This window comes from Liolophura sinensis, chromosome 7, assembly GCF_032854445.1.
Source record: "Liolophura sinensis isolate JHLJ2023 chromosome 7, CUHK_Ljap_v2, whole genome shotgun sequence".
NCBI classification, from domain to species: domain Eukaryota; kingdom Metazoa; phylum Mollusca; class Polyplacophora; order Chitonida; family Chitonidae; genus Liolophura; species Liolophura sinensis.
This window is the reverse complement of record NC_088301.1, coordinates 42,676,555-42,696,793: the sequence shown is the minus strand read 5'-3', so window position 1 is coordinate 42,696,793 and position 20,239 is coordinate 42,676,555. Positions and strand designations below refer to the sequence as shown.

The following is a 20,239-nucleotide window of genomic DNA, read 5'->3' as shown; positions in this document are numbered from 1 at the left end:
AGAAAGACAAAACGATAAATTTTTCGGCATAACTTTTTATTTAAAAATCAAATGACAAAAAATTACGGTGAAATTAAACAAATATTGAACAATTTGCGGCGGAAGCTAAGCTGGGATACAGCCAACCGAGCTCTGTGCTAAGTGAAAAAATAATCTATACGTGTACGTCTGTCGTCACCATGGTAAAACAATTTACTAAGTCGAAAGGCCTTATTCTGTATAGAACCCTGATTCATTAAATGAGAATAAAACTGTTTAGTTTAATTGTGACAATACTCAATAGCTGTTTATGGCCTACCCTACGTCCAGACAACAATGCTATTCTATGTTGTACTGCAGTACAATTTCTGCTTCGAAACACTTCCTGTAGACAGGGAGCTGTGCACTTGCGTGTTAATCATATGTGCACACGGTGCACGTTCAAACCCGGCCTTGGACGGGGAATTTATAGACCGTCATCGTATCAGTTAACAATTCCGCCATGGCGTTAAGCAACAATCAAATAATAAATAAATCATCATATGACTAAAATGAACCAAAATGCACATATACATGTAACCGTTCAGACCTGGTAGACCCTATACAAACACCTCCATACCCAGTCTATCTTTCGTAAACAAGACATAATGATCCAAGTAAAACAACAACAATCAATTGCACATATCTAAAATAAGTAAGAATTAAACTCAGCTGGTAAGTCGAAAGGCTGCAGATGCAGGATTCAGTTTTCATCCTCAAGACTTCTGAGCGTAGTAAGTCCTTTCACATTAGACATGTCTCGCCTTTGGAGCCAACTTTCCAGGTATTATATTTGTTTGTACATGGTTCATAACATGGTTTTATGATCCAAAAAATTCATAACCACATGGCAATCTAAAAAATAATAAATGATCTGTGAACACTATGTCAGATTCTAGTGAAAACACTTAGTACAGCTACCTTGTACAATCCAACATCGAATTAGATGGGGATACACAACCACCGCTTGTAGTGTAATAACAGCTATAAAAGTTATGCATATATACATTTCCTTTACCCTGTTTAATTAGAACTAAACGTTAGTTAATATTTTGCATGTAATTAGAATAATGCTAACTGGTATCTGTACAGAATATATCAGATGTAAACAATTCCAAAGCAGTTTGGCTCCCCTATTGACTCAACCCTCTGGTACTGCATTGAGAAAAAGAGTGTCGGTACCTGGGAATATTTGGGTGTGGGCCAACAGAACGGGGAGCAAATAACAGAGACAAATGCCTCAATAAGGACCTAAAATGTCCGACACTAACAATACTAGGGCATGTGTTTATGTCGTATACTATTCTGGGTCTTATTTCCCTTGATCTTGGGGCCTTTCGTCAGTCTTATGTTCCATGTGTCTTTTACTGTTATGGATCCATACAGAAAAAACTTGAATTCCACATCATTTATGGAAAAAGTGAACACTCGTTTAGCGTGAGCACAAGGAACATGTACATGATAAGTAGTCATGTGCATCACTTCTCATATATAAATAAACTCAAAGTAACTTCTGAGCACTGTAAAACTTGCAATTTCAAAGGATCACATAAAAAGGGAGATCGTTTATTTCAACACTGTTTTTATACCTGCAGTTGTGAAATTCATAAATCCAACATAAATTCAACAACATTATGTTTTGTCTAGTACCTGCATTCAATTAAGTAAATAACAATAAATATACGTTTACAGCTGTTTATTTGTTTATTCTTATAAAAGGTTCGTTCTTGGCACTGGTACGCTACGTACAACAGGGTCCTCGTCTGAATGGTATTTACAATATGGAATATCGAGATCACACAAATAATCTGGTAATTTAAGACATCCTCTCGGCAGAATGGTGCACCACTTATCTTGTCTCGGAAATTATTTCATAGTGAGACAAATTACTGTAAAGCCCTGTAGTCCACATACCCTAAATGTTCAACAAGTTTAACAACCAACATTGTGCATTTATGGCATATTAAATTTCTATTTACTGGTCGAATTTGATAAGATTTAGGATAAGTATTTTCTTTCATATTTTAGTCCAGTAAAGATTAGCTTAAACTTCACATAAGCTGAAAGATTAAAATACGCTGCATCAAAACTTGTTCTTTAGCCTTTTTTACACATCACCGAAATGAAATTATTTCTGACTGTCGGTTCTAATCTGCTATTATATCTTTTATCTTCTCTTCACATTAATCCTCCCTAAAAAAATATATACAGCAACTGATTCAACAAGAATGATTCAAATGCTAACAAAAACTGTAGTTTAAGTAAAATGGTCTCTATATGTAGGGTTAATATAAAATTGTCACTAAAAAACCTACAGGAGGGATGGTAATGTTTTTTCTGCATTAAATTCTTAATTTCAGATCATGATGTGCTTGTACATGTACATTGTATTAAAAGATAAAAATTTCATCAGATCACAGGATATTTGAATATACACATATTATCACAAGTTATATATGGACCAATATTAACGTATTTTTAAGTGAAGTTTCTGGTATAAATGTAGCTAAAATTATTATATTAAATATTGCTTATATATGTGAATGCTCTGATGGTTATGTAAGAACGAATCAATCCATTTCAGTATAGGTATCTCTTCCAAGGATATGTATGTCTCCATGATTCACTGTAATAAAACTGTCTGGGGGCAAATTCTGTTCGGTAGCTGCCTCTTTTAGTTTCTCTTTCGGTTCCAGGTAGTGCTGAAATACAAGTACATCATACATTGCAAGTAAGGTCATTTCGGATTGTCTTGACTACATCAGTAGGGTCTATACTATGGGATCAACAAAACTTTTTAACCTTGGTATGGATTTCTTAGATATTCTCATGTGATCTCTGAAATTATTCACCTTAAAAAGGTAAGTTGAACATAACATTTACTGTTGAACAGCATTTGCTGTTTTCCAAACAGCTTCAGAGGCAGGATCAGCTGGATAAAATATCTAACAACCTAAAAATATGTCTGAAATCATGCACTTTTCTAAAGCAAATAAAGGTAATAAAATATTACTTTTGATGCTAAATCTTACATTTTTCATTATACCTTTCAAATAAACCTCAAACACAGAATACCTATAAAAATGTCAGATTCAGGTAAAATGAGTAAATTTCATGGGCACAATTTTAAGCCAATTGAGTTCTTTTATATTTTTATGATGTCACAGCCTTGTGTACTAAATTTTCAAAGAAGTAAAAATAGAGCACATTGTTTGCATATACCTCCACCTTTGGGCAATGTTATTTTTCTCCTCCAACATGCCTAAGGACTTACTACCAGCTTTCCATGTACTCCAAACCTTTCTACATGAACTTTCCACACATGCTCTTTACCTATATCTTTATTTTCAGCCCACTAAGTTTAGCGAATGGGATATAAGTTAAATCCTGACACAAATCAGTTTTCTGGATATTTTTTTGAAATGGTTTCATCCGACTGAATCGAAACTTGGTAGCTGAAACAGCTTATCAACCAAGTTCAAGGCTCAGGACAAAATAATGGTCATTTTTGTCCTGTTTAGAACTTCAGCACCATTCTGGACATTTTTTTTAATAAACAGTCCAAAAGACTGAATTCAGGCTTGGTAAAGAACTTCAATATGACAAGTTACAGTACAAATTCAACAATACAACAAAAGGTTTGCTGTACTGAAGTGAAACATATGTAACTTCACAATGACAACTTACAGATCAAGTCTGAGACTTGAATTTTTTTTTTTTTTTTACCTCCAGTGAAACTACGGACATTTCATCTCTATGAACTCAAGAGTTTTCTGGAGTTTCCCCTCAAAGAGAGTCTATTGTTCTGAACTGAAACAGATACCAGTTACAGACAACCAAGTTTTTTGGTCATTTCATCATTTTTCTACAAAATTATTCTAATGGCAAAAACTGGCACAGGACATGTATAACTATTGCATAAATTACATGTACAGATGTGTCAAACATACTATCCACTAAGACAATAGCTGATATACATGTGCACAAACAATTAAAATTTTCATGAGATAAAAACTCACTTCAGATGTCATTTTGAATGTGCCCCAGTGAATACCAACAGAAGTTTTCGAGCGGATATCTTGGTGTATCTGCACTGCCTCTTCTGGATTCACATGAATAGACTTCATGAACCAGCTGGGAAAACACAGAAAAGTGTAGTACATTATTTTCACGCCAGATCTTGATCAAGAAAGTAGATCTTTAAAATATCTTGATATACAGTATTAATATCCAAGCATCTGGAGCACCAGATACACTTGTCATTCATATTATATAGCTCTTAAATATGTAGAACCTAGAAATATTCATTACAGATCATGAAGTCGTAAAGCAGACTACATGTATATGTTTATCAGGAATTTCTTTTATTTGGTAAGCACACGCAAGGAGATATCCTGCATTATCACTGACTGATACTGACTGCTCTGTGTTCAAAATAATTACAATCTTATCATTTGCTTTCTTATGTTATCAAAGGCTAAAAATCAAAACTGGAGACTTGGAATCTTAATTTTTTCCCCACTTTAACCACATTTCTTCTTCAATTGAACTGCCACGAGCAATTAAAAAAAAGAACTTTTCTTGAACCTCATGATCTTACCGAGGGTAGTATGCTCCAATTGGTATAGCCGAAAGATCAAATGGGCCATACTCATTCCCAATCTCCTTAAAGCCAGTACAGTAGCCCGTATCCCCTCCAAAGAAAAACCTGTGAGACGGACCGATCACTGCCCAGCTGCACCACAACACCTGTAAACACGTCAAATACTCAGTTCTTTAAAGACAATTTACTAGGTCATAGGGAAAATATAATACCTAACTTGAAGCATGGTCTATTCATTGATGCTCAACATAAAATAATGACTGTGCAATGCTGTAAACTACTTGTATTCTGACGGAATTTTTCACCAACCAATTATTCTGCTATACTAAGTTTGTGAAATTTAGTAAAATAACTACAGCTTCAGATACAATGTAATGTCTTGATGTAGACAGCTAAACTGTAGGTAACTCACTCAAGATAACTGATGCAAGTCTTATAATGAAATCCCTGAACCGAATTTCTACATACAAAAAAAAATACTGAAATGAGAATTCCATCAAAATATCATTCTCACTATGTATTTGGAAAATATTTTGTCTTTTTTTTAAGCATACGCACAGTGTCACATGTGTTTATTAAATCTTTTGTTGTATATTGGCCTTGCTAATGTGTTCAATGAAAACATCAGAAACTCACTATTTATAATATAAATACAATGTCAAAGATGTCAACATGAATTGTGTCTGCTGAAATTACCAACAATAACATGTCCAGTCCAGGTGTTAAGTGAAAATTTAAAATTTCTGCATTTCACCATATTGTACATAACGAAATGTACACAGAAGATTGAACAATAAAAACAGACTGATGCAGGTGCTGCCTGATTTGAGTCTAACCATATCAATGACAGACAGTACAGTATGCACGGATGGTAAATTCAGTTATGGGACATAGGGTAATATGAAAACATACATGCACACACATCTGTGCAGAGGCACTTGAATCCAGTCATTCAACCTTGTACACCTAGCATATATTGGGTGGGCCAGAAAAAACCATAACCATCTTTAATTTGCCATTATTCAAATATTTTACACTTAAAACATCATTTAATGGATACTTATTTGCTTGGTGTTTAAAGCCGTATTCAAGAATATTTCACTTATACAACGGCAGCTAGCATTATGGTGGGAGGAAACCAATAATACCAGGTTGCTGACAGTCCTTCACATGTACAGCTGGAGAAAGCCACATGAGCTGGACATGAATTCATAGCGACTAAGTAAGAAATCGCTTTGAGAAAACAGCCTCAGTATCTACTTTTATCCTTTGCAAATATGAGTGATAATTCTATTCATTTGATATGTTAACTGTGGATATGAGGAAAGCTTATTACATTTAATTCATTCATTAGTCTCTCGTGACCTCAGGAAAATGGAGATGCTGAATGTGATAATAATTAATTATCAATTCTGAAGAGTATGTGAAATTCAAGAAAATTCTATTAAAATTCTATTTTAAAATGCCAATTCCTTGTGTGTTTTAATTATTTTGCCTGAAATATTACATGCAAGATGGACATAAAAAAAGAACAATTAACTGGAATCAAATCTCTGTGGATTTATTTTTCCTGGTACCTTGTTCCTGTCAAATAGGCCACGGTTGCACCAGTGGTTCGAGGGAGTGCTCACAAACTTCACCTCCTCTCGCCCCGGAATGCTCCATTTATCCCACCATTCAAGCTCAACAACATTCTTACATCCACAATCTCGCATCCAGGTAGCTAGGCCCATAGGCACCACCCAGTATAAACCTTCTCCATATTTTTTATTGAGGTCTTTGACAGAGTTGACATCAAGATGGTCATAGTGATTATGACTGATAACAACTGCATCGATCACTGGCAGGTCCTCAATTGTACACGGTGGGTCGCGGTACCTCTTTGGACCTGCAAACTGGACAGGACTGCAGTATTGGCTAAAAATGGGATCTGTCAGTACAGTGATGTTATCAAACTGGACTAGTACAGATGCATGACCCAGCCAACACACCCGCACCCCTGATGAAGGCGAAGTGTCAAATTCTCTAAAGTCTGGGGTGATGATTGGCAATGCTTTATCTAGATCCTGAAATATATATACAAAACACATATTCAGTTCATACATAATCGTTTTACCTGAAAAAAAAACCCCACTTTTCACACAATGTAATTTAATTGGTACACTTACATTTTCATGAACAGAAAATATGGGAACAAATGTACTGAAAGTATGAGTGTTTCTACAGCACAAACACATTTACATTGAAATTTAGTTGATATTTCAATAGGCCTTCATGTGCCCGCCTCTTCGTGTCAACGTACAGATTTCGCCTAAAATTAAAACTTCAAGCTTACCTTCTTGGGTGGTATTTTACTGAGATCCTTCGTTCTCATCAGAGAAAAGATGTGTGTAACTGATGGAGTTTGAAAGTTTGGCCAAGGGTTTTCAAATCTACCATTTTTAAAGGGTGCGTGAGTCAGGCCTGGTTTTGATTCAGAAGCTTTTGCCATAGTTAATAAGGGGATACAACTCTCCAGGTGGGAACCTTTAGTCAAACTTTTTTGTTTCTGTTCAGAAGTCACAGTTGGTCTGTTTTGAAGAAGTCTGAGAAGAAAATTAAAATGAAACTGAAATCATTTAGAGAACAATATCTATGATAGAAGACATTCTTATATAATGTACTATTGAATTTGCTCTTCAAAAAGCAGGTTTACCAACATATTTCAGTGGCCTTAAAATGTACTGATCATAAATTACAGTCAAATTATAGTTTTTATGTATATATCCATGTGAATTTCTCAATAAGGCTATATACATGTATGCTTTGACACAATTATTAGAAACATCTTGCTAGACCTGCTGGGCCAACTGTAAGGGTTTACAAACTGTCTTTCAGTAAAGTTTTCCACACACTGAGAATAACAAGTCTATTCATTTTCAATTGTGAGAGTCTACACCACTAAAATTTAAATATCACATGTACAATTCAGCACAAATTTACTTACACACAAGCAGGTAAGATAAATGGCCTAAACCAACTGTTGGGAAACATTCCCTGTGCCTGCAGAAAAGTATGTGTATGTCATCTTGTATGTGCCCTATAAGAAATAGTATGCATGATTATCAAGGATGTATCCCAATTACAAAACCTTGAAAAATAGGCTACATTACAAGTTACGAAAAAATTAATCAAATTTTAATTTTTAAACAATAAAAATATATATATATACATACAATGATGCCTTACTGAGAGAGACCAGTGACAATAATTTCTTTAAAACATTTTGGTGTAGTTATTTAGTGTGTTTTGTCATCAAATACAGTTTCACATACAGTTACATGTAGTTGTTTCCACAGACCTAGTCAGGCCTCAAAGTCATAATGTCTTATTTCCAATTATTCTCCTTTTGTCCCTATCTCCCATGTTAATTTTGTTAGAAAACACTATTAGAATAATATGTTTCATTAGTCAACAGTGAATGTTTATTGCATTAAACAGGATGGCTGAAACCCCAACCCATCTAATAAATGAAGTAGAGAAGTTGAAAACACACGAATCACTCCCCCTGCACCCACAATCCCCAAAATTTCTACACTTTGTCATGATTTTCCACAGAAGGGAATAATGTAACCTGGTGTTAATGCCCCTTATTCTCTGAAGAGGTCAGATATATTTATATATATATATATATATATATATATATATATATATATAAAATCCACACTCACTAATGAAATCTAATTTCTGCTTTTATCTTACAATAGTCCAAATAACTACCTTTCACAAATATCAGCCTCTTCTGTGCACATGTAGCCTAACTATTCAAAATCAGAAATAATTAAAGTTTCTAAAATTTATAAAGCTATATTATAACTTTTTAAACACTGCAATGGTCTTAACACTATAAATAGTACATTTACAAGTCTAATATTTAAAGAAAGACAATAATTTGAGCCAGTAAATTCGGAAAATTTGATTTGATTAGCAAGGAGTAGGCCTACAGGTTTTTGCACAAAAATCTCCAGAACACTGTCTCTTTAAATAAAGACTTACATTGTTGTACAGGTATGACAATACGTAGGAAAACAATGTCACTATATTATGAGATAGTTTGATCACACTGAAAATTTGACACACGATGTCATAATTGATAGGAACAACGATAAGTCAATATCAAAAAAACTTTAGTGAAAATAAAACACTGTATGATTCACTAAAGTATCACAATGCAGGCAAGTGAAATAAGATGAAAACCAGCTTACACAACACTAGAGTGAGTGCGAAAACATACCGTGTATACGGAAATTGACAGGATGATAATTATTGGTAGGGAAAGCTATGTCACTGTCAACATGAAAAGCACAGTGAAATTACACACATGCACTGACTAAGTAGACCGTACTATAGAACAACAAGTCACATGTTCAAATTGACAATGACACTCAGCCTGAATTTCAGGGTTCAAGCATCTGTCAGATCAAAGTTTTTAGAGTGTCAGTAGATGTTAAGAAATGCATTCACTGTAATACAACATACCTTGTGTTTGCTTGTTTTTGTTTTTTTCTTAAATAGCAGCCTTCATGCTAAAATTATGGTAACACTCAATAAACATTCGTTAGGTACATGTATGCCAACAAATCTGCTTAATCACTGCGGCGCTGATTCCTTTACCGGAAGTTTACAAAGTGCTTTCCGCGATCAAAAAACCGCGGCTGCGCAATCGAGCACACTTTTTCACCTTTCCAGCGAACATGGCGACTCGTCTATTAAAAGTCACGACCACTGTGGCAAAAGTTTTGCCTCAGTACCAAAGGGTTTGTAAAGATACTTATTTTTCAATACGTACTGAATATGGAAACGACATTAATTTAAACAGAGACTTCATTTTAAGCTTTGCATTCGATTAACCAGCCCTGTCTAGACCTGAACGTCTCTTGAAGGCTTCATCACGTTTCCAAGGGCATACGCAACACAACAACAACAACATCATTGTAGCAGTCTTACGACTTTATCTTTACATTCATAATACGTTAGTAATACTCAATACATCACTTTTTGGCATTTTTCTTCAAGACATATATATTACTTTCATGTCAAACAGTGTTTTGAATTCAATATTCTTACCGGCATGACTGATTGTTCGAGTTACCGTGCATTCAAGTACAGAGCAGAGGTAGAAGTTATATGTAGTCTGCTTAGCTCCAAACATTATTACGTTTATTAACTGATCTATGAAATGATTGCTATTCCTATTCTGATACTGGGTTTATTTGTTATCAGCCCTGAACATTAATTGTCATTGTGATATATGTCTTATATCTCATATAATAACCTACAAACTGAGAGGCATTCAAGACTTCAAATTTAACTTACCTGCAAGATGCTTTGATGGGTAAAAAAATGTATTTGTTTAATGATACATTGTTGTGAAGTGGAAACAATGGTAGTGACAATAGGAAGGGCAGGTGCATTTTAGATGCAGGAAAGTTTACATACAAAGACAAAGCTAATATGTTCCATACATTAATCTTCATGCAACACAACAAGTGTTTTGGCTCTCTTCTTTGTGTATGAATGTTCTAGACGGTATAAATTAGGTCAAAGCTTGTGATCTGAGCTTAATCTCACATGGGTGCTTACACTCTTCATACTATTAGACAAGCAGGTACATTGAATGATGTGTTGAGGGCTAAATAAATGTTTGATCATTCACATGGAGGAAATTTATGAAAATGAGAACAGATTTCTCCAAACAGATTCTCTTTTACTAGGTGATGAGGTTCCGCTGCACTCCGTCAAAAGTATCAGGTGGACAGGATTTTGGTTATATTTTCACTTGATCGCCCCATCTGTGCGATCACAAAATGCGAGCACAAACTGTTGACTTAAATTGTACTCATAAAAATGCTTAACTAATGTTTACTTGTTAATTTTATTGTAAAGATCTAAGAATATTTTTGACATCCATGAACCCCTGACATTAGTTTTGTTTTGAATAAGCTGATTCTGCATTTCAGGAGTTTAAATAGTTCACATAGGCTTGGACCAGATGAGGTGGGAGACTTTAGACTAACCTGACTAAAAGACACAATGTACAATAGTGGTTAGATTGGAAGGGTCAGCAGAATGGCATCATTAACAACTGCCATAGAATTATGTCTGTCTAGATGCATTAGTTTGACAGAGCCCTTTTGTCTTGCCGAAACATGCCCGAGCAAACAGGACTCGAGAAATACCAATTCAGCTTTGTAAGTTTGATATGCAAAATTTTGATATGAGCCATGTTGAATTCAGTTGTCTAAGATCTTATTAGTGGAACATTGAGCGTATTACATTGGTGAAGACCAACACAACTATGTAACCATTCCTCATAACTAGGTTGGTCCTTTAGTACGCGAGAGTGACAATTGCATGTATGGAAAGTATTTTAAGCATTTTTAAGCAGCTCTCTATTGACTCTACAGTCTCATAGACTGATAGGGCTGTTTAACTGTTTTAATTGCCTCTGGTACTTTCATTTCATGAAGTCATTGGTGCATGCAATGTTGTGAGAAGGTATTTATTCGGACTTTGTCATGTCTTCAGCATAGGTCACTGTGGTAGCTAAAATAAACCTGTACTAAACACAAAAAAGATTGAGCAAGAACAATTATACTTGTGCTTGAGACACAAATATACATGTACTCACCATTATCACCAAGGCAAAGTGTGACATAAAACAAATATTTTATACTGTAGGCCCTCCCGCTAACCTCTGTGACCTGTAAGAGATGGAGATCAACCCAAGCAGCAACTTATGAGCAAGCAATCCTAAATGTCCCAGAAACCAAAGTTTCATTACTAGACAATGGATTGCGGGGTAGCAACTGAAGACTCTGGATTGCCTACATGTACTGTAAGTTCTTTAGATATTCTAGTGGCTCATTTGGTTAGCGCGCTAGCGCAGCATAAAGACCCAGGAGTCTCTCACCAATGCGGTCGCTGTGAGTTCAAGTCCAGCTTATGCTGGCTTCCTCTCCGGCCGTACGTGGGAAGGTCTTGCAGCAACCTGCGGATGGTCTTGGGTTTCCCCCGGGCTCTGCCCGGTTTCCACCCACCATAATGCTGGCCGCCGTTGTATAAGTGAAATATTCTTGAGTACGGCGTAAAACACCAATCAAATAAATAAATAAATAAATTAGATATTCTATAAAAGCTGCAGCAATGTTATGAAATTAATTTGTGTTTTTCTGCTTTTAAAAAGAGTAACTAAAATACTCAGTACATGCTTCCATGTATTTACTCAGTACTTTGATGGAATTTGTATTTTTATTTCTAGGTGGGTTTGTGGATTGATGCTGGAAGCAGATTTGAAAATGCTAAAAACAATGGTACAGCACACTTCCTGGAGCATATGGCTTTCAAGGTATTTAATTTTTTTTTTGTTTTTCATCATTATTTCTTGTCTTTTGTTTCTTCTCTGGCTCATTTTTGAAATGAAAAAGTTTTGAACAATGTTAACAAAAATGAAATACCAAAAAAAAATAATTTAATAAAATGACTGAAATTTTGATAATATAATGTATTGATGTCTTTAATGTACATGTGTATTTACAAACAATCACAGTAGAAATTGCCAGATGGGACATTGTTGTGCTTTAAAATATTCTAGTATAAATTCCAAACAGCATTCAAGGAGTGAAATGACCTGTCAGATAACACACATTTAATGTCTTTTATGGTTCTCTTTGTTGATTTTTGTTTGTGGGATGGGCTGACATGCTGGGAGTAGAAAGGGGTATTTCATACATCCTGATGGTAGTTTCAGTAAGGCTGGAGCAACTGTTGTGTAGGATTTAAAAATTGATTTAGGGGATGACTTCTTTCAGAAATAATACGGTTGTATTTTAATTTATTTAATTTTATCTTACAGCATTACAGCCATAAACCCTAATCATTCATATATCCATTCTATCTTCTAGTGTTGATTGGTTTTTAACCCCAGTTATCCATCTTCTAGTAACTTCCTATTTTTAAATTGAAAAAATTGATTTTAATCCAAGATGCATATACCTGTTGCCCTCCATAAATCAGTCATCTTAGATTGTTATCATCTTATTATTATTATTGAATTGACCTTTTCAGGTGTATATCTTCCCTGTATTTTGTTTTCAGGGAACCTCTAAAAGGTCTCAGACTGACCTGGAATTGGAGGTAGAGAACATGGGTGCTCATCTCAATGCATACACCTCACGGGAACAAACTGTCTACTATGCCAAGTGCTTTTCAAAAGACTTAAAAAATGGTAAGCTGAAGTACTGTCTTTATTTTTTATATAATTGGTATTTAAGAACACTTGGTATGTGTAATAAATTATTGAACATCTTGACAATACTTCTGAAAGATTAAAAATGGAAGGTCATTTTTCTGAACTGTAGAAAAAACTTTTGCACCGTAAGGTCTGGTGAATTTACATATGCTGTTACTATAAGACGTTAGGAAGTATATATAGGTTGGGTACCTGGTATGGTGTCACTCTGAGGTCTGCTGAGTTTCTTCCATCCATAAACCAGATTGCTCTCAGGTAAGGGAAATATTCTTGAAAGTGTGAATTTAAAAGATTGAAATTAATCTATATTTCATCTGTGTGACTTTATGTGTATTATCATTTATTGGAATTTATTGTTGCAGCGGTGGAGATCTTGTCAGATATAATACAGAACAGCACTTTAGGTGAGCAGGAGATCGAAAGGGAGAGAGGTGTTATCTTAAGAGAAATGCAGGTAAGACTGCCTGTTGGATTTTTTTTTTTTTTTTGTTATTGGTCTTTTTTAATTTTTTTTTTTTGTCAAATAGTCATTGTTTTGGAACTGAATGTTTTGTTATTCTACTGATAAATGTTTGCAGAAAGGAACAAGCTATTTATACTGCATTTTTTCTTTCTGCAGGAGGTAGAGACAAACCTCCAGGAAGTTGTGTTTGACCACCTACATGCTACAGCCTTCCAGGGAACACCTCTTGGTAGAACCATCTTAGGACCCACTGAAAATATCAAGTATGTATCAAAACTTGGCTTCTGTTGCTGTGTTGTAAATGTGTATATCAGTTCTTAATATCTGTGAATTGCTATTGAGGTTCCAGTATTACATAACTGGTAGTCTTTTTTTTTTTTTTTTTTGCCATAGTTAGGGACTTTCAGAAAAGCAGAGAGTACCATGTAAATGTATCTTTTTGAGGCAGCCAGTTTATATCATTTCATGTGCATGTAGCATAACGTGTATGTATTGTAAGTGATTGTTTGATGGTTGCATGTAATAACGATGTCATAATGTATATTATGGATGTTATTTAAGCATGGGAAGTAACTTTCATGTTTTTTTAATTGCCTTACTACGATTCCATTTTGTAGGACAATTAACAGGAATGACCTGGTGCAGTACATCTCAACACACTACAGAGGCCCTCACATGATTCTAGCGGGAGCTGGAGGTTAGCTCAAAAAAATTCTTTTTATGAACATTTCAATAGAGCTGGCAAGACCTTATAATGGTACTCCATGAACCACCAGTAAATAGCACCAGTTGAAATGTGACTTTGTTAACTTTTTATCTGGCAGATTTTCCCTGACACTGTAACTGCTAGATTGTCAACCTAGGGTCACCAAAAATTGTTGTGCAGATGAACTTGTGGGTACACTGGTTAAAAGTGTTTGCTTAATTTCAAACCCTGTGACCTGAATAAAAGTAACATTTGTTGTCGGTGGCATATGTAGGTACATACTTGTCCCTATTATCTCATGTTTTGCTATGTCTTATATAGTATATTCTGTCACTTCACAGGCGTAGATCATGATGAGCTTGTGAGCCTAGCAGAAAAGCACTTTGGAAATATTGGTGGCTCGTTTCAGGGTGAAATCCCTTCCCTGACACCTTGTCCTTTCACAGGGAGTGAGGTAATAGGTTATATGAAAATAACTAAAGATAAAAGCAAACTGTATGTCTGGGAAACATTGAATTTTAGTGGTAGTTAAGATAATATCCTGTGTGCATTTATTCTAAAGGCATATGGATCGAGGTATTGTCTCCCTTTGTTGTCCGTCTTTCCTCCTGTTTTTCTTAATATGCACTCTAATGGTACAGCTAGACTAACTACCTTGGGTAGGAGGTATTATGGATTGTTGTAAATATCAAACATCTGTATTGAACATGTTACTTCTAATATGCTGCCTTTTTTCTCTGACAGATCCGAGTGCGAGATGACAGCATGCCCCTGGCACATGTAGCCCTTGCTGTGGAGGGATGTGGCTGGTCTAATCCAGACAACATTGCCCTGATGGTGGCCAACACTCTGATAGGCAGCTGGGACCGATCCCACGGAGGTGGGCCCAACCTGGCCAGTAAGCTGGCTGCCAATGCAGCAAAGGGAGAGCTAGCTCACAGCTTCCAGTCCTTTAATACATGCTACACTGACACAGGTCTCTGGTAAGTGGATCCTAAGGAAAAGGCTTATTGAAAGCCCAAATTCAAACTTGTTTTGTGGGATAGTCCCCTGGGATTTTTGTTGAAACTTATTCACAATGTTGTAGTTGGAAAATAATATTACTGTTGGTCTTGAATTGCATTCATGTTGATCCCAGTATCAAACTACCTAATATGTTTTAAAAATGCTGGATTCTAATGTTAGGGCTATTAATACATACATGTAAGCAATTAAAGCCTCACCATCCATTTAATACGGGTGTGTTTGTGTTTTAGGGGAATCTACTTCGTTTGTGAGCCATTGCAACTTGGTGATATGATGTTCAATGTCCAGGGTGAATGGTGAGCTTACATTTGTAGCATATTACAATGTACTCTATATGTGAAGTAGCTCTTTGATTGTTTCACTTTAGACTAGGGAGACGTGATCACTTTCACACTAAACTAGATTTTCCTTATTAATGCTTGTGGGGCCTCCATGGCTCAGTCAGTTAGCGCACTAGCGCAGCGTAATGACCCAGGAGCCTCTCACCAATGCGGTTGCTGTGAGTTCAAGTCCAGCTCATGCTGGCTTCCTCTCCGGCTGTAAGTGGGAAGGTCTGCCAGCAACCTGGGGGTGGTCGTGGGTTTCCCCCCGGGCTCTGCTCGGTTTCCACCCACCATAATGCTGGCCGCCGTCATATAAGTGAAATATTCTTGAGTACGGCGTTAAACACCAATCAAATAAATAAATAAATATTAATGCTTGTAGAAAATAACTTACCCTGATGAAAATATTTTATATTGGTTATCATTATACACTGGATTCTGATTAAAGGACAGTCCTGCCAAAACAAAAGTCCAGTGTGACTTCTAAATAGCTACAACATCCTGCTATATAATTTATGTTGTTGGGGCCAACACTCTGATGGCAGCTGGGAGCGCTTCGTGAAATGAATGGCCTACGTTAAAAGAATGGATATCAAAAATTGGAGTATAAACCAACTAACATACACAGGGAGCAATTTACAGAGCTGCTTTTCAAAGCTAAATCTTCGGATTTTTCCCCTGTAAAATTGTCTATGATGGAGATTTGCATACACTATATCTACAACCTTTTCAACAGCCTCTGCAACTAATGTTTTGAAATATTCTGTGAGAACTGTAGTTGTAGAGAAATAATTCATAATTTGAAGCTTACACCTTAAATGACACAAACAAATTATTTTTAGCTTCATTTTCATAATAATCTATTGCATAAATTCCACTGATAAAAGGGCTTTAGTGGTTGAAAAGCCTGAAGATTTAGAGTATATTCTATGATTTGAGTCAGCAGGAAGCATGTATTACACCTATATGTACCCTTAGTTTATTGTCTTGATGATATTGTCTCCTCAATTTGTCAGGATGAGATTGTGCTCAAATGTGACAGAGTTTGAAGTGGAGAGAGCCAGAAACCTGCTGAAGACAAACCTGTTATTACAACTAGATGGGTCCACACCTATCTGTGAAGACATTGGAAGGTGAGTAATGTGATGAACTTCTATAAATGAAACAAAAATCTCAGGCACACAGCTTTACAAATGAAGTATTTTCTGCTTGTGGTTTATGGAAATATGGATCCTTTATTTGATATCATTAAGGTTGTTATGTTTAGGTATTTATGAGCTCTCAGTTTGATTAATTATGTTTTCAGGTGTGACCACAGGTATGAAGTTTATAGTTTATTTCTGGTATTTGTGTTTTTGGTATCATTATTTTAGGACATGGAGAAAGGCCAAGTGACTATATTTACAAGGTCTTTCTCCCACTCAAATGGTTGCATTAGTGCTTCATAATAAATGATTTCTCTGCGGGAGAAGTCAGGAGATGAAGTGTGCAGACAGCAAAGTCGCTAGGTTTTAGTTCTGATTCTATATGTATGTCGACATGGCGAAGATATACTTCAGGAAAATGTTTTTGTCGCACTTTGCTGAGGGAGAAATTACGATTTTTGAGCAGAGTGATATCACAAGAGTTTAATGTCAGTCCTGGATGATTTTGTGTAGTTGCAGCTGGGAATGTGTACAGGAAGTGATAGACTAATTGCCTGTCCACAGTGTGGAAAAAAGGGAACAGAGTGAACAGATTTTTCCTTAAAATTGCCCTTTCTTGCAATCAAGCAGGCACTGAGGTGTATCATTTTGTTTCAGGCAAATGCTGTGTTATAGTAGAAGAATTCCATTGCCTGAACTCGAGGCTAGAATTGAGGTAATGTTTTATGCAGATTTTATGATTTTTTTTTCTGATATTTTAAACATTTCTTTGCATAATGCTGTTTAAATTACTCAGAACAAGTGAAAACAACAAATATCACACAAACATATTATTTGTTAGTATATAATTTGTAAATTGTTGATGATAAATACCTTTTACTTTGAATTGGACGCAACACATAAAGTTCTATACTTTTCAAGGTGTGAAATCTGTGATAGTATCATGCTATTATTCATTCAATCAAAAATGAACTCTGTTTTTCTGCAGGCTGTGGATGCTAATGCTGTAAAGAGAGTCTGTATGAAATATATTTATGACAAGTGTCCTGCCATTGCAGCAGTTGGTAAGCTTTGAAGATGTCACAAATAAATGAAACTTAAGTATTGTCTCTTTCAATATAATTTTTAGAGGAGTAGAAATTTTCGGCTACTGCAATTAAAGGTTCAGAAAGCTATACATTCAGTTCATATATAGTTAAGATAATTTTTTTAGCAGTCATCACAGCTAATAGGTCCCTGGCCAGTGAGCTTGCAGCTTTTAATCCACCTTTCGCTACTTCATCTGCACCTTTAAGAATTACCTGCAGGATATTGACTTACCTGGAGAGTGGCTTCCACCACTTATAAAGCTGACTGCCATCATAAAAAGTGGACCATTTGTCAGTAAAGTTATTAAAGGCAGATCATATACTTTAAGCATGTCTAAGCATGTATCATCAAACATGGTAGTTTGTTTTGAAGGGTCATGAGGTCATGTATTTAATGTGCTGTCTCACATGACACAGTCTTGATATGGTGTTATGCAGTCTACACTATACGTTTGATGATCCAGAGGCCTTACTGCATTACTGCATATACCTGTATACAAATTTTCTCTTTTAAAAAATGTAATTAAATCATCTGATATAATACTTTTTTTCTTCTATTTTTTCTGCATAAACGTTTAAACCCTCTAACACTTTGAGCTAATTTGAGGTTTCCATAACATTTCCACCCCCCTCAATTCAAAGGTTTGCAATAAGTTCCCCCTCCCAGGCATGAACTTTAGGGTGAAAGGTAAGACAGTATTCGTAAAGACCTAGATATTTGAATGACAAACTGAATATAAACTCTACTTGTTTCAGGCCCAATTGAGCAGTTGCTGGACTACAACAGAATCCGAGGTGGGATGTACTGGCTGCGGTTATAATATTTTTCATAGGATTTCAAATAAACACTTGTGGTATCCTGACACATCAGTAATAGACTCAAGGACAATACTGTTTTCGTGGCCACTATGGATAAACCTTTCTTGAGGACAGCGAGTTGATAGCCTTCAGTCCATGATTGTAAAAACCATCTGGGATGTTATTGGTTACATCCACGCCTTGTCTCGTTACTTATGAAAGGTTTTTATAGTAGTTGCAATGTTCCCTTTTTGGGGAAAGTGAATGATTTGTTATTGCATTCTGTAGTCGTGCTGCGTAGCTGTCAGAATATATGAAAAAGTTTCAGATTCTTATTAAATGTTGTGAGTGTGAATGAAAAGTTATTCTGTTTTTGTTCATCAGTTGTTACCCAGGTTGATAGGCCATTGTTTTTTTTAATCCCATGTTTTTGCGAAAAGCAAGGGATATTAATGTTAATCTCTCTGGCTGTCCATCAGTTTGTCTGTCTCTCAAGCCTTAGTTTCTGTGGCGTAACTCCTTTGCATATTGACAGATTTTGATAAAAATTTGTATAACGGTTCACTCTGAGGAACCTCACAGGATCAATAACCAGCATAATCCGTGCACTGGCAGCGGGCGGTGGCAAAGTGGTTTTGGACACAGAATTATATGTTCTTCTCACTGTTTAAGGGGACTTGGTGACGGTAAGGGCTGAACGACGCACCATGATCCCCGAAGACCATTTGTCTTTCATGAAGATGGTGTTCATACTTAAAGAAATTCACAAAGACCTGTAATTTACCCTGAACATTCTAGTAGCTATTGTATAAACAAAACACTTAGTTTATAGATGGAGTTGCACAATGAAATGAACAAACAAAAGTAATAGGTTAAGACATTTGCTTCTAAAAATGCACTTTTCAAGTCGAAATTATAGATCTCTGTTCTTTTTGTTAGTGTGGAACAAGTTGGTGAAGTGAAAACGTATCAATATAAGTAAGACCTGAAAAAGTAAGGATGAGTGTGACTAGCAGTCTTGGTCTCAGACTTCCTGCAAGGCCACACCTCATGGAGGTTTATTGCTGGATTTTCCATTACACAGACATTCCAAGATGGAACAAGGTGTCATCTGTATGTTACTGTGAAAATGCTTTGAGGTGTTGACCTGCAAATCTAGATGGTGAATTTACTTCTTTCAGTAAGATGGAGCTTTATTTTCAGTAATTTGTTTCATTAAAGTAGTGGATGAGAAGTCTTTTTCAATTCAATGCACTCACTGGTTATGGGCCTTGTTACTGGTAGCAAGAAAAGGCTAGAGACACTCATTTAGCCATTCACTGAAGACCAAGTCAGAGGCACACAAAGGGAGGTAACTGCAGTACAATAAAGCAAGTGATCATGGGATGTTAACATTGGATCTTCAGCTATTGCCGGGCGAATGCAAGATACTTTGTGAGCGAGACTACGTTTTACTTGAGCGTGTGATTGCTGTACATTATGTGATCATGTATGGACTAATGAAAATTAAGAATCATAAGGTGTAATAATCTTGAGTACAGCGTAAAACACCAATCCAATAAACACACAAAATACATGTAGCAGACTTACCACTCTAAGGCTAACCAGTACTATTTCCAAATAGTATGCACAACAAAGTTATGGGAGACTCGGGTTTGCAGTTAGCAAGTGAAGATAAACAACGATTTTGGAAATAATGAATCTTTTACGTCTGCTTTAGTGCATGAAAATCTCAACCAATGAACTTGTGACACTTCCACTTGAATGGCACTAATGATC

At 35.8% G+C, this 20,239-nt stretch overlaps 2 protein-coding genes across 2 annotated transcripts; one reads left to right on the top strand and one right to left on the bottom strand.

Moving 5' to 3' along the window:
- Positions 1–1,647: 1,647 nt before the first annotated feature.
- On the bottom strand, positions 1,648–7,702 carry LOC135469975 (N-acyl-phosphatidylethanolamine-hydrolyzing phospholipase D-like). The gene is made up of 6 exons (XM_064748652.1): positions 7,608–7,702; positions 6,957–7,206; positions 6,199–6,687; positions 4,619–4,767; positions 4,038–4,152; positions 1,648–2,720 (listed from the first exon to the last, which is right to left on the bottom strand). The coding sequence occupies exons 1-6, from the start codon at positions 7,652–7,654 to the stop codon at positions 2,589–2,591; spliced, it is 1,182 nt and encodes a 393-aa protein (XP_064604722.1). The 5' UTR covers positions 7,655–7,702; the 3' UTR covers positions 1,648–2,588.
- A 1,652-nt stretch (positions 7,703–9,354) lies between these two features.
- LOC135470112 (mitochondrial-processing peptidase subunit beta-like) lies at positions 9,355–18,821 on the top strand. The gene is given in 15 exon segments (XM_064748869.1): positions 9,355–9,417; positions 11,342–11,461; positions 11,463–11,498; positions 11,922–12,008; positions 12,758–12,887; positions 13,274–13,365; positions 13,531–13,637; positions 13,992–14,071; positions 14,422–14,534; positions 14,825–15,063; positions 15,337–15,402; positions 16,446–16,562; positions 17,232–17,289; positions 17,563–17,638; positions 18,419–18,821. Coding segments are annotated over 15 exon segments (1,449 nt in total). The 3' UTR covers positions 18,484–18,821.
- The last annotated feature ends 1,418 nt before the right edge of the window (positions 18,822–20,239 follow it).

Coding starts and splice junctions, on each gene's coding strand:
- LOC135469975 (XM_064748652.1), bottom strand. CDS start 7,654: ATGTTTCCCAACAGTTGGTTTAGGCCATTTATCTTACCTGCTTGTGT. Junction 6,688..6,956: donor GTAAAATACCACCCAAGAAG/GTAAGCTTGAAG, acceptor TATATATTTCAG/GATCTAGATAAAGCATTGCC. Junction 4,153..4,618: donor ATTGGAGCATACTACCCTCG/GTAAGATCATGA, acceptor GTGTTTTCCCAG/CTGGTTCATGAAGTCTATTC.